Here is a 15,111-nt window from a genome sequence, read left to right on the forward strand (position 1 = left end):
GGTTGGCTGACTGCCTGTACAGTATACACAGCAAGATGCGCCAATATATCTTCAGTTATAGCGGCCATCTGATGTGCCTCACAATCAACGCGATATGTCTGTGAATGACGCCATTCACAGACATATCGGGTGTTAACACTTTTCCCTCCCTCTGCTCCATGCCACCAGTCATAAGGAGGCGCAAGTACAAAATCTCCGTATGTACAGTATATTGGCCCCATTATATACAATAACTAAAACTGCTGAATAATATATATAGTAAACAACACTTTTTGGGGCTGCAGCGGCGAAAAACACAGGTTTTTCACATGAAAAGTATATTATAATTTTTTTACAGGAGATCTAATTTAGTATCCCATAAAAAAAATCTTGGTGAAACATCCGGAAAAATTGTGAAAAACACAGGTTTTTCACACCCAATGTTTAATTGCATCTAATTGGATACACCCCCTTAGCTTGAAATGGCCGATACAATAGCTCTTGTCAAAGTCGAAAAATATCGTGATTCACAATGCCTTGTACTAACCCCAATGCACATCCCTGCTGCTCGTGCACCCACTCCTCCGTGCGTACGCATCCCCTCAGGTTGCGTAAGGGACGCTCCGACGTCTCCTGCGCATGGAGATGTGTATTTACGGCGGAGTTTGTGAGCGTCTAGCGAGCGACTCGATCGCAATATATTTAACCAAAATAGTGTGTTTTATAGATAGTATTTCCCTAAACAATGTCAGAAAGTATGTTTAGTGTAAACGGTTCTTGGACGGAGAAATTCCTCTTTGCATGATATGAAGGGTCAGACAAAGGTAGAACGATGATGTCTAGTATCCAGCTGTAGAGTATTTTAAATGTAACATTTCGGTGTTGGTTAGGAAGAGATTGTTCGCTCCTGCGTATAGTTATGTTTAAAAGTAGTTTCTAGACATTTACTGTATTTACTGTTCATTATCCATGCGGCGGGAATCCTGAGGATACCTCCCACCTGAGCAGTTAGAAATAGACACAGCCCACCTGTTCGAATCCACCTATGACCTTTTGTTATAATGCGGAAACACATTCCTGTGTCCAATGAACAATGAGATTGTAGGGACCATTGTATCGTACTGTATGTTGTGTATATAAAGGCCACCATTGCTGGACCAGCACTCATTCTCTCTACAAAGGTTTTCAACGCTGAAGGCTGGTCCAGAACGCGCTTGCGAATCATTCCCACGTGTGTAAGTTTCTCTGTAGCCATTTTGTAATTCTTTATGTACGCCATTCGTTCTCATTTTGTTATCCTTTAAGTGTTTGCCATTTTTATTCTCTTTGTGTTTATTCTGTTTGCTATCGTTCGCTATTGTTCACATTTATTTCTTGTTATTCTGTTTAGGTATTGATGTTAGGTCTGTAGTGTATAAGCTGTAACTGTTTTTCCCCTTTTTATACTAAAGTATCTTCTAAGAAGGTGTTGGAACCTTACCAGGTCTTGTGTGTTTCACCAGTTATTGTAAAGGGTTTCTGAGCATCTCAATCGCTCAAACAGCTTTCATATTATCAAGGTCAATAAGCGTTACATTGTGGTAATATTACAGTACTAAGGTTTACAGTATAAGCATACCCTTACAGTGTGTTGTTGAACAAGGTTTACAGTGTGTCATTCAGTGAGCGTCAGCGCCGCTCGTGTCTCACTCTCACGGCACAGCGTCCGGTACTCGGACCGCCTATAGCGTGCTCGATACCAAGTGTAAGCCCGACAGCGTACGTGCCGCTCGTGCGTCGCGCCCACGGTTAAGCATCTGCTACGCTAAGTGCGTACCCTTACGGTACTCCGTGCGCCGATTGCGTACTAGTCCATAATAAGTATATAGCTTATGTTCATAGGTAATATTTGACTCTATCACTCTCAACAAGGTAAAAATTATAAATTATTTTTGATATCAAATTATGGTATCAGACCTTTTACATATATATTTTCTGATATTCAGATGTATCACTATTTATAACTTCTTCCCACATTGTCAAGTGTATCCTAAAGTGTAATGGGTGAACCTACTGACCACACTCCCTCAAACTGTTAACTGTGGGCCTATTCAGACCTGATCGTAGCCGTGCTATGATCAGCCACCCAGACATAGACGGGGACGCTGAGCACAGGGCTAGTCCGCCCTGCATGTCTGGTCCTCCCCCCTCTGCACGGATTCGATAGTATCGCACAGCAACGATGCTAGCGCACCAGGTGAGCGTCATGCAGCCACCGCTGCCCGCTCCCTGCATGGTCCGAGCACGCCTGCGTTGCCCGGACCGCGCCCCCAAATCGGCAGCCAAACGACGCTGGCCTGCCCCCTCCCTGTCAATCAGGCAGAGGCGATTTCTGGGCTGAGATGCCGATCGTATCTCTGGCATGCACGTGCGTACTGCAGTGCATGCGCAGTTCAGACCTGATCGCCCGCTGTGGAAAAATGCATAGCAGCGATCGAGTCTGCATTAGCCCCTGTAATCTGTAAATTTTTCATTTTAATAAGTTTGTATTAGGTTTTTGCAACCTATATTATATATTCTAGAATTTCTTAATCCTCCTCCCCATTTATCCATATGTCTATGCAGGGTTGGCATAGCCCACAGGGGCACAGGGGAAATCCCTGGTAGGACCCACTGCCTGAGGATCTACCCACTCTTTTAGGGATCAGGATCAAGACTGTGCACTTGCATTATACATTATACATATCTTACATTATACTGTACTCACCTGCCTCACCCCACCGCACGACACTGCTGTACAGGACTTTGTTGTATTTTCTACAGTGCATTGCTGTTATTAATTTGGTACATTTTCATGTATGCGATAACAATATTTACTGTATACTTATAAAGGGGCCCAGGCCATGCACACTCCAATGGTTAGACAAGCCTCTATGGAGGCTGACCACACCCCCTTTGGAGGATGGCCACACCCCTAAGCATGGGACCCTATCAATGCATTCCCCTGGTGGACCCTTCGTGCCCCAGTCCTACACTGTTCCTATGATACTAGATAAGACTCTCTTTTAATTTCTTTTTTTCAAACAAATTCTGAAAATTATATGATAAAAAATGTTTTACCCTCTGATACATTATGACAGTATATATAGATGACTGTAAAGGTTTACAGTTCAAAGGCTATTAATACAAAAAAAGTAAAAAAAAAATGTGTCCATCGTTTTGAAATTCTGAAACAATAAATAACCACTTGACATCTGTCTATATATATAAACCTGTCACCTGCAGCAACTTCTGTTGTTTCAATGTGTTCATGTGCATACTGTATGAAGCAAAGTGCTTCTTCTTCTCATTAATACCTTGGCAATTTCTGGGGCAAAGAGGACAATTAAAACATTGCATTGTAAAAAAATATCATATTCAGGTGTGTACCATATTTTATGGCCGCTGGAGTTAAGCTGCAATGTTGATTTTAATGGCTCAACAAAATCTAAATTTAAGTCAACATATATGAGGAGGACAATGGTTGGAGCTTGGTTTTAATATAAAAGGGCTACTTACTAGCAAATGTGTGTAAAGCACATAGCTAGACAGTTTTTTTATCATTGCCTAACTCACACTAGATCAATCAAAACTAGGGGGAAGATGTATCAAACTTGAGAGAGTGATAAAGTGGAGAAAGATAAAGTATTAAGCAGTTATGGAACTCCAGCACAATTGGGTTAAGACCACAAGTTAAGAGCCTGAAGTGAGGGTCTTTCACCTATAGCAGCTGCCCGTTGTTTCCTTAGTGTACCACACACACACACACACACACACACCAGTACTTAGGATGCCACCGTGACTTATACCTTCAGCAGTAGAGGCTTATACACCAGTGGCGCACCCAGGGGGGGGTTTCCGAGTACCCAGAAACCCCCCTCCACTAAAAAAAGAAAGTAAAAAAAATTTTTTTTTTTTTTTTTTTTTTAGCTGCATGAGTATTATTAATGACTGTCTAGCGTCCTCTGCAGCCTGCTGTCTTCCTGGTGGCACTTGCAAGTGCAATAAAAGTTTACTTTTTTTTAATTATAGTACATATATATCCATGTGCCTACATATATACACATGTATATACATACATACATACGTACGTACGTACATACATACATATAAACACACACACACACACACACATATGATATATATATATACATGTGTATATATATGTGTACTGTATGTGTGTATATATATATATATATATATATATATATATATATATGTATGCATGTTTAATATGCTATGTATATGTGTATATGGATTCACTACGATCTCCCGGCGGCCGGCCTCCCGGCGACCAGCATACCGGTGCCGGGAGGCCGGCCGCCGGCTTACCAACAGTGTGGCGAGCGCAAATGAGACCCTTGCGGGCTCGCTGCGCTCGCCACGCTACGCGCGCCACACTAATTCTATTCTCCCTCCAGGGGGGTCGTGGACCCCCACGAGGTAGAATAAGTGTCGGTATGCCGGCGGTCAGGCTCCCGGCACCGGTATGCTGGTCGCCGGGAGCCCGACCGCCGGCATACTGAAGACCACCCGTGTATATGTATGTGTGTGTGTATGTGTGTATATATATATATATATATATATATATATATATATATGTGTGTGTGTAGATATATGTGTATATATATATATATATATATATATATATATATATATGTGTAATATATATATATATATATATATATATATACACACACAGACACACTAGTTTTACGGACCCAGCATATACTGGGTCACCTCAGTCCCCACCCCCGTGATTGGCTCCGCCCAGTTCTGGAAACCCCCCCATGCAAATCCTGCATTTGCCACTGTACACAGGATAGGAGACTGAAGTAATTTACAAGGAACAAGTAACAGACAAGACTGGAACACAGGGGGTTATGGTCAGGATCTCAGCGAGGACAGAGGAGGAACTGTGAGGTGGAATAGCAGCACCGTGCAGATGGTTTATATCTTTCAGGCTGAGCACTATATAAACACTGAGGAGGCATATGCAGCCAGATCTGTGTCCATTGCCTCATATGCTGGAGGATGCCCAGCACAGGGCAAGGCCGCCCAGCATGTGTGAGGCTGCCTCCTGATGCATCTGCAATTAGATTGTGGACGCATTGGAACTAAGGTTGGCCCCTGGCAGCGCAGCCTGGCTGCACTGTCAGGCGGTCTGCCGTTATTTTTTTTTTAGCGGCTGCGTGTGACGTCATGCAGCCACCCTAAAAACGGTTCTGGTCTACCCCCATTCAGAAATCACCGCCTCACAACGCCAAGGAGACGCCTTATAACTAGAGATGAGCGGATTCGGTTTTACTCGGTTCTCAAAACGGCATCTTATTGGCTATCCAAAACACGTGACATCCGTGAGCCAATAAGATGCCGTTTTGAGAACCGAGTAAAACCGAGTAAAACCGAATCCGCTCATCTCTACTTATAACGCCTTATAACAGGAATGACAGTCTATCAGTGCAGCCAGGAAAGGAGGGACTCCTAATTACCCAAGTGAATGCTGCTGCAGCGCTGTACATATGCTCGAGACCTCACTTGTCAGTGAGCAGAAGTACTAGGACTCCTTGCAACTACCCGGTGTCCTTGCCGTCTGGCAACTGCATCCACCATCTTTGTCCGGCTTCCCGGTTGCCTAGCAACAAGCTGGACTATAAGACCATGTGGCTGGAAGGCGCAGTGTCCCAGTTGCCAGAAAAGCAGTTTGTAAACTGTTCGTGTGCTGCTGTGGTGAAAGTGAATCGTGACTGGACAAATGGCACCATTGCGAATAACCGACATAAAAACTGCGGAGCACCACGTGCCATTGATATGAGAGGAGAATGTCGGCTGTGAAAGGTGTGTGGGGGCCGACCGACACGCTATAGTGTAGCAGCTCACAGTCAAAATGAACCTGGGGGCTACCAGACGTGTGTCTCAAACAACAGTTCAGCCCATCTAGCTGCTATCCATGCTGCACACGGTGGTTACTCTGGCTATTAGCTGGTGGTCATAATAATGTGACTCGACCATGTGTCATTAGTAACAAATACTTTGTCTGATACTTTATCTCTCTCCAATGTGTGATAAATCTCCTCCTGAGAGTAATTACTTTAAGTAAACCTAAAAACATCACAGTATAAACTTCATGGTGAAGGGTTTTGTCATTGATATGTTCTGAAAGGACGTAAACTATTATTCAAAATCATTCATATAATTTATCATTTTTGTTTGTCTTGTACTATAGTTACAGCTAACTGGTGGGGAACAAAGCGCATTGACTACGCCTTATATTGTCCTGATGTACTCACTGCCTTTCCGACAGTGGCACTGCCACATCTCTTCCATGCCAGCTACTGGGAGTCAACTGATGTAGTAGCCTTCATTCTGAGACAGGTAAGTGAGCATTTAGGAAGAAGGGACAGAGATGGCAGTGAGCGCAGAATAGACCGCCATATATTTTTTGGTGTTGTTGACATTAAGTCCATACTGATACTATGACCAGATCCCCAGCATGCAATGGCTGTAACCTTAACAAGAAGAGCATTTCTATCATATTGGGACCATCCCAGGTTCCGATATCTATCCCTATAATAAGGGTATATGAACTTGCTTTTGTCATGTTATCTTAAAGCAATAAACCTTGTTTTCTTAATCAAGCCATATAGCTTCTGACAGTCTGAATAAAACAGCAGATCATTGAAATATTATAATGTAAAATAATAATTAAAATGATAGTATATTGCATATTTACAGTATTAAACTAGTAAAGCAATTGACATGTATAAAATAATAGTTTTATTTGTAAGAAAATGTACACAAAACACTATAATGTAGCGTTTGGCATTTAAACAAATAGAAAAGTCAATAGGCCAGCGCTATAAGTCTGAAAGGAACACCAATATGACTGAAATAAGACTCAGCAGGTGAGACTACCCATAAAAACTTTTTGTTTTGAATTATAAAATATATATTTCTGCACATACATATAAAACTTATTGCAATTGGAACTCCAGATACAAACATAAACACGTCTTGTTTAAAAAACATTAATCGGATCCACTCCTGATTTTAGATTGGCTCATAAACGTTGCTAATTTCTGTGGAACTACGTGTCCCATATTAGAAAGCACCATAGTTTTAAGTAGTCACACAGCAATACATTGAAACATACGTGTAGAAGAATGAAATATAACCGGTATACTATCTGCCGCTGATTATGGCTGGGTCTTAAATGTTGCTTCCTCTACTTATAAAGCCGCTATTTTGAGCAGTGTCTCCAGATAATGCTCATGCATTGATCCTCTGGTACTTGGTAATATGCACTTTGGAGAAGATGGTCTGAGTCCGCAAAAGGAAAGATGACACCACCAGGATCCCTTGATCTTCCACCAGAGAATCAACGCATGAGCATTATCTGGAGACACTGCTCAAAATAGATGCTTTATAAGTATAGGAAGCAACATCAAAGACCCAGCCGCAATCAGTGGCAGGTAGTATACCAGCTATATTTCATTCTTCTACACGTATGTTGCAATGCATTGCTGTGTGACTGCTTAAAACTATGGTGTTTTCTAATATGGGACATGTATGTAGTTCCACAGAAATAAGCTATGTCTATGAGCCAGCTATAAAATCTGGAGTGGATCCGATTAATACATAGTAACATAGTATCTAAGGTTGAATAAAGACAATTGTCCATCGGGTTCAACCTATTTGTGGTCTCCTATGCACGATTATTTTGTATAAAATTTTGACTGAAGTTGCTGACTGCCGTTCCGATTAACCCCGCTTTTTTATAATAACCATAGTGCGTGACTATGCCCCGTAACCCTGGATATCCTTATCCATTAGGAATTTATCTAACCCATTCTTAAAGGTGTTGACTGAGTTGGCCATTACAACTCCCTCAGGCAGGGAATTCCAAACACGTATCGTCCTTACCGTAAAAAAGCCTTTACGCCGTATTGTGTGGAATCTCCTCTCCTCTAACCTGAGCGAGTGTCCACGAGTTCTCTGTGTTGATCTAACCAAAAAAGGTCCTGCGCAAGATCTGTATATTGTCCCCTTATATATTTGTAAATGTTGATCATGTCCCCTCTTAATCTCCTCTTTTCCAGTGTAAACATGCCTAGTCTTGCAAGCCTTTCCTCGTATTCCAGCGTCTCCATACCCTTAATTAGTTTGGTCGCCCGCCTTTGAACCTTTTCTAGCTCCAGGATATCCTTTTTGTAGTAAGGTGCCCAGAACTGTACACAGTATTCAAGGTGTGGCCTCACAAGTGATTTATATAACGGGAGTATAATACTCTCGTCCCTAGCATCAATTCCCCGTTTTATGCATGCTAATATCTTATTAGCCTTCTTTGCTGCAGTCCTACCTTGGGTACTACTGCTTAGTTTGCTATCTATGAGGACACCTAAGTCCTTTCCCAGTACAGAATCCCCTAATTTTACCCCATTTAGTAGGTAGGTGTAATTTTTGTTCTTGTTACCACAGTGCATTACCTTACACTTGTCTGTGTTGAAGCGCATTCTCCATTTGGCTGCCCATGCTTCTAATTTAACTAAGTCATTCTGAAGAGACTCGGCATCCTCCTCTGTATTTGTAGCCTTACACAATTTGGTATCATCTGCAAAAATTGACACCATGCTCTCTAGACCTTCTGTTAGGTCGGTAATGAAAATATTGAACAATAGCGGTCCTAATACTGAGCCTTGCGGCACACCACTTAGCACTTCAGTCCAAGTTGAAAAAGATCCATTAACCACAACGCGCTGCTCCCTATTATCTAACCAGTTTTTGACCCAAGTGCATATTGTGCTTCCTAGGCCTGATTCTTGTAGCTTGTAGATAAGTCTCATGTGTGGTACAGTATCAAACGCTTTGTCAAAATCTAAAAAGATTACATCCACCTCTTTACCCTGATCTTTTTTAAACAAGAGGTGTATATGTTTGTATTTGGAGTTGCAATTGCAATAAGTTTTATATGTACAGTATGTGCAGAAATATGTGCAATGCTTTTGTACCTGTGCAGCGGGGCAGGGCCTGACATGCGGGGCGGACTAGCCCTGTGCTGGGCGTCCCCCCGCATGTCAGAGTAAATGATCGTAGATGTGCTAAATTTAGCACATCTATGATAAACTCTGAATGAATCTGTGAGATTAATTTTTAACAAAAAAAATAACAAAAATGCTCAACGCTAGCAGAATTGCACTGACCCGTCAGCTCCCTCCTGTCAAGCACCTTGCTGCATAGTGTATTGAGGCTAGATGTATGAGGACACATCTGTAGTTCACAACCTAAAAACATGCTAGTGGCAATGGAAATTGTATTGGTACATCTACATCATAAGAAGGTGTCAGATATTTTATTCCAGAAGGAGTGACTGGCATTATTCTGGGGCCATAACTGTTCTGATAATATGCACTAAGGTGTGATCATTCTCTGCTTTTACACATTCAAGCTCCAGCGTGTTGTTATGTGTCAGTCCGTAGGGTTTAATTATTGATCACATTTTAACGAGGACTCATTTGGCAGCAGTTCCGGCACATGATGACGTCAGTGCCCTCTCTAATCAGCCCTCCCTGTCTTTCAGCTGATGAGGTATGAGAGCGTACAGATACAGCAGAAGGAAGGAATTGACACCATGAACATGAGCCCCTCCAGCCGGCAGGAGAAATGGCTTCGAAAGAGGAACCACGTGAAGCTGCGTGTACGTTACACAGGCACAAAAACCAATCAATGTTTCATAATATTAACCCAATCCTGGCATGTGTTGTTTTCTCTTCAGTTAAAAAGAAAGTCAAATTATAACATGAAATTTAATCCTTTAGAAAAAAAAGTTAATTTCCATATTCCATCCTGTACTGCATGAGCTACATTGTGTGTATGTACCTGGTACACCTTAAAGAATACCGCTAAACTGTGCTCTGTCACTAGTCTCTAAGACGGGTGTGGATCATTAGATCGACAGTGTCTAGGTCGACCACTATAGGTCGACAGTCACTAGGTCAACAGGGTTGGAATGTCGACAGTGTTTCTAGGTCGACATGTGCTAGGTCGACAGGTCAAAATGTCGACATGGTTTTTTTTTGGGTGTCGTTTTCTTCGTAAAGTGACTGGGAACCCCAATTAGTGCACCGTGTTCTCTCGCATGGCTCGCTTCGCTCGCCATGCTTCGGGCAGGGTGCCTCGGCACAGATTACAGTTCCAATCGTAGTCGACATGGATCGTTAAGTATGAAAAAGTTCAAAAAAAAGAAAAAAAATCTGAAAAACTCATGTTGACCTTTTGACCTGTCGACCTAGCACATGTCAACCTAGAAGCCCTGTCGACCTAGTGACTGTCGACATAGTGGTCGACCTGAACATTGTCGACCTAGACAGTGTCGATCTTCAGACCGAATCCCCTCTAAGACAGCACAGTGCTGGGACAGAGACACAGCGCTGCTTAAATTTGAGCTGTTAATGACAATAGACCTGGTGCACTGTGCAGCACTGGGAGTAGAAAAGGGTTAATCTTATTTCTATTGACAAAAATGTATTTGGATATATATAATTCTACTTTGTAACAGCATTTTTTTAATGTTTTTATTTTAGAATGTTACAGCCAATCACAGAGTCAATGATGTCATTGCTGTGGAGGGAGGAACACAGATTTTGGTTGGCCGCTTCATGTATGGCCCACTGGATATGGTAGCCCTAACTGGAGAAAAGGTAATTGCCATTTTTACGGTTAAAATATATTTTTACATTTCTTTTTAGAATTAACTAACTTTTCCCTAAATACTACAAGTTTTATTAAAGTGAAACTGAACTCTTTGGCTGATTTTTTTAAAGCTGCTTCCAAAATTGGATATTGAAATATTAACACAAGAGGGTGAGGCTTCTAAATAAGTGAGATAGAGCAGAGTAACGTTTATATACAGTAGGAACCAGGGACAGCTTTCACATCAGATTAACTATGCAAATTGCAGGACGCTCTCACCCATCCCTAATTTTATGGCACATAATTAAAACAGTTAGTAAATTGTAACAAGTTGTACTCATTCAGTACGCTGTGTCTTTGCCGAGAAAAAGTTCTGTTATTAATATTAATTTCTATGTGGTAATTAAGTCTCATATATCAGGAGTTGAATCTAAGTTGAATCTCTCTTATTACTCAAAAGTCGGAAGATCTCCTACTGCTAAATTCTGGAACATATTAGATAACTCCACAAGAACTATCTATTAGCCAGTAGCTTGTTCAAACTAAAATATCTCACTTAGGGCTGGCAAAAGAAATTTTGGGGCCTGATACAATCTTGTCTGTAGATCTGTTCAAAATCAGACAGCTCTCTACATACACACAGCTCAGAAAATCCCACGATTCTGCCCTCCCACCCACGACACTCCCTCAGAACCCTTTCAGAGATGTCCTCTTCTATCTTTGCCGACAGCATGGCAAAGTGCGCGTGCATCGCGGCATGCGAATAGCTGCACACGGCACAGTACACAATGCTGCGGCACCATTCACCCTCATCTTGCCACAGGTAAAGAAGCAACTGATTTGCATGCGATTATGAATCACCCATAGTTGCATGCTCTCAGTTACAGACATTGGCATTTCTATCATGGGTGCAAAGTGTGCAGTGCACATGGGCCCCTGGTTCCAGAGGGGCCCACACTGCAAACACTGCACCCATGTTATACTTACATTTCCAGAATCCTGCATAAGGCGCTGCGTAAGGCACAGTGCCGGAACCTACAGCGCCATGGAGAGGAGGGGGCCCACCCAGAGTCTGCACATGGGCCCCCTCCTTTGTTAAAACGGGATGCGGTCAACATCCCGCGGACGAAATGCCGACGCCGGAATCCCGACCGTCACAATCCTGACATATTCTCCCTCCGTGGGTGTCCACGACACCCATAGAGGGAGAATATAATAGTGTGTCGAGCGTAGCGAGGCTCCGTGCCCGCAGCGTGGCGAGCGAAGCGAGCCCGCAAGGGGCTGCATTCCGCTCGCCACCCCTGTCGGGATTGTGTGGTCGGGATTCCGACGTCTGTATTTCGACCGCCGGGATCCCGTTAAAACACCCCTGGTTACAGAGCATGTGTAGTGCTACAAATTGCACAATCTGTTCACAAAATAGAATGACATGCAACGCTGAGTCAGCCCCATTGTTCTTAAAGTGCCTGTAGGTTTATTAAAAGAACAATAAAATGTACCCAAAGTACTTAACGATGATTTATACAAAATATCTGAAATTTCATTGGTCCACCTATAGGTGGCGTCATGCACTATTACACTTCTGTAATGCATTCTCAAGGGCAAAACATTTGCATGGACAGTAAATAACAATACAATCCATTGAAGGATTCCATTTGACTGCTATATCCTCCTGACACCCTTCGAGCTGTTTGTACCGATTAGAGCCCAGCCGCAATTAACGGACATTCCACCAGCGGCGTGACACTCTGTACTTTGACTGCATCGAGCCGCTGCACACTCGGCTCAGTGCAGCGCTCACAATGGATGACACACTACAGGAGCAATTGGTTTTCCCATACCACTACCATCCAGTAATTACACATCAGCACAGTGCCGGTGTTCGCACTTCCAGCACTGGGACAATGCTTGCCCGGCCTAATTGAGCCGTCTCCGATACTATAACGCGGCTCGTATGTGTATAAGAAGGAGAGACTGCACTTTCTAATAGTGATTCCCAATAGAGGTATCTCTTAACAGTCTCCCACTTACATCTATTTCAGTCCGTGGACGCACGGCTGAAAATTACGAAGCATTATTGCATGCATTTTTTTAATTAAGGTCTACAAAGACTTTCTCCATTTACCGTATGTCTTTTCAGGTGCTATATTGCAGTCATATTTAACATCATGCACTCATGTGATTTTCTAACATTATTCTTCTATTACACCGTATCAATTTTTCATTAGGTTATTTTATGTATTTGCATTTTTTATATTTATTTTTATTTTCATTCATGTGTTTAATGAAACACTGTTTTATCAATAATTTTATTAATAAATATATATATTAGACTCATTCAGCGCTCCCGTTTCTTTCCATTACAACATTTTTTGATCCATCGTTGGGGCTGCCCGCCCACAACTGGTGAGCGGCCGTCTGAGTCTAACTAGGTGTGTGTGTACTGTGGAGCGCCAATTCTTTGTAAATAATAATACAGACTGTAAAAAGACGAGATGACATGTCAAAACCATAGATATTGCATTTGTTTTCTAATGCAATATTTTGAAAAAAAGTAATATTTTAACAATGACAATTATTTTACTATAATATCATTTAATTTCTATAAAGATTCAAAATTAACAGGTGACTCTTATATTACAATTGTGTGATGATTCAGGTAGGTCTAATCTCTTTTTTATTATAAATGAACAAGTATATAATCTTTAGACCAAGAGTGAAATATATTAAAACCTCCCTTGTGTTCAGGTGGATGTTCTGATCATGACTGAACCATCCAGTGGAAGGTGGGTTTACTTTGACACTGAGCTATCCAACAGCAGTGGGCGAGTGTTTTACAGTGTTCCAGAGGATAAGAGGCTGGGTGTAGGCGTTTACCCCATCAAGATGGTCGTAAGGTGAGAGCATCTACTAATGCAGGGTTGCGGAATCCATACTGCTTTATATGTTCAGTGCATATCAAACCAAATTGTTCTATGCACCTGGTGATTAGGGAGATACCGAGCGGTATGCGGAGAAACAACTGGAATTGTTTTGATACATATTGTGGCTGACATACAGTAGCTGAGCATGCATAATGCAAATGTATTCAATTATACATGGTCAATGATCTATGGCTGTATGGAATGATATGTTAATACACGAAACCTTTATCATGAAGATCTCTTTCTTGTGCAAACTAGTGTTACTCATGAATGGCCTATAGCAGAGGCAAGCAGATAATGTGTGACAAAGGTTACGGTGTCCTCTATAAATGCTCTGGTCCCATGTATGTGCTGAATCTCACAAATTGCTCTTTATTATCATTCCCTTCTTATACAGATCTAGACTGCCTTGCTTTAAAATGTATGCGCTTAATGTTATGTTAAACAGCGGAAATGGATTTTCTTTCTTCACTATAAAGCAATGGTGCTGGTGGTGGGGTGTCATGTGACCATGTCAACATCATGTAGACAATGATGAAATGTCAACATGTTAGAATATCAGCATGTTGTCTCCGGTAGCCCAGCAGTCACTTACCTGGTCCTGGCGGCTGCTGACGCATTGCTTGTCGAACTTTTGACTATATGCAGGGCTCTAGAGAGTGGGGACCGGGTCTGAGCAATGCAGGGGCATGGCCTAATTGCAGAGGAGAAATGGTCACACCCTCTAAAGCAATCTATGAAAACATAGGGGCAGATCCAGGTGAGGGGCAATCAGTGTGATTGTTCTATCCCCGTTCCCCTCCCCGCAGTTAGAGGAGACCAGCGGCAGAAGCCTCCCTGGACCCGCTGCAGCTCAGCACACAGCAGCATATGCTGGTTTGGGAGAGAGACAGGTAACCCCTGGCTAAATAATTAGTACCCACACCCCCTTTCCCCCATGGCGCCTTTGACTACATGCCTTGGTGCTGTAACTTGTTCCTTCCTTACAGTAACAGACTTCCTGCAAAATCTCTCTTTTCTTCTCACTTGCATAGAAAGCCACCACATAGGAGGGATGACTGCCAGCACAGAGGCAGCATTTAAACCATGAGTTCCCATCGGGTTATTACTATTTACAGTGGCAAACGCAGGATTTATTGAGGGGGGTTTCCAAATGCAGTCCACAGTCTCTCACTCTGGGGAACATTGGAGCATGTGCAGGAGTCTGGGAGAGCAGTAGAAGAACCTAGTAACGACCCTGGACATTAGCGTAAACATTGGTCTTTTTATACACTGGTACGGTATGGAATACAGTATTAATATTTGACACTGTAGATGGTCTCTAGTTTACGCTGTATGAAACATTTAAATAATATAATTAAGTGGTCAGGAAAAGGTTAAACAAACCATAATAAATAGACAAGCATAATGGAACCAGTACTGCACTTTCTAAGCACACATTCTCCCTCCTCATGGTAAGGCTCCTGTCTTTTCTTCCTGGTAGCTACTCTGGTCCAGAGCA

The 15,111-nt window shown here is 42.3% G+C and overlaps 1 protein-coding gene across 1 annotated transcript in view; it reads left to right on the forward strand.

Moving 5' to 3' along the window:
* PITPNM3 (PITPNM family member 3) overlaps positions 1-15,111 on the forward strand; it is a 1,226,694-nt gene that overhangs the window by 1,192,758 nt on the left and 18,825 nt on the right. Inside the window, exons 12-15 of the mRNA XM_063956002.1 lie at positions 6,224-6,372; positions 9,575-9,691; positions 10,578-10,694; positions 13,435-13,583. Coding sequence (XP_063812072.1) covers positions 6,224-6,372; positions 9,575-9,691; positions 10,578-10,694; positions 13,435-13,583 — 532 coding nt within the window. The remainder of the gene's footprint in view (positions 1-6,223; positions 6,373-9,574; positions 9,692-10,577; positions 10,695-13,434; positions 13,584-15,111) is intronic.

Source organism: Pseudophryne corroboree, chromosome 2 (genome assembly GCF_028390025.1).
Source record: "Pseudophryne corroboree isolate aPseCor3 chromosome 2, aPseCor3.hap2, whole genome shotgun sequence".
NCBI classification, from domain to species: Eukaryota; Metazoa; Chordata; class Amphibia; order Anura; family Myobatrachidae; genus Pseudophryne; species Pseudophryne corroboree.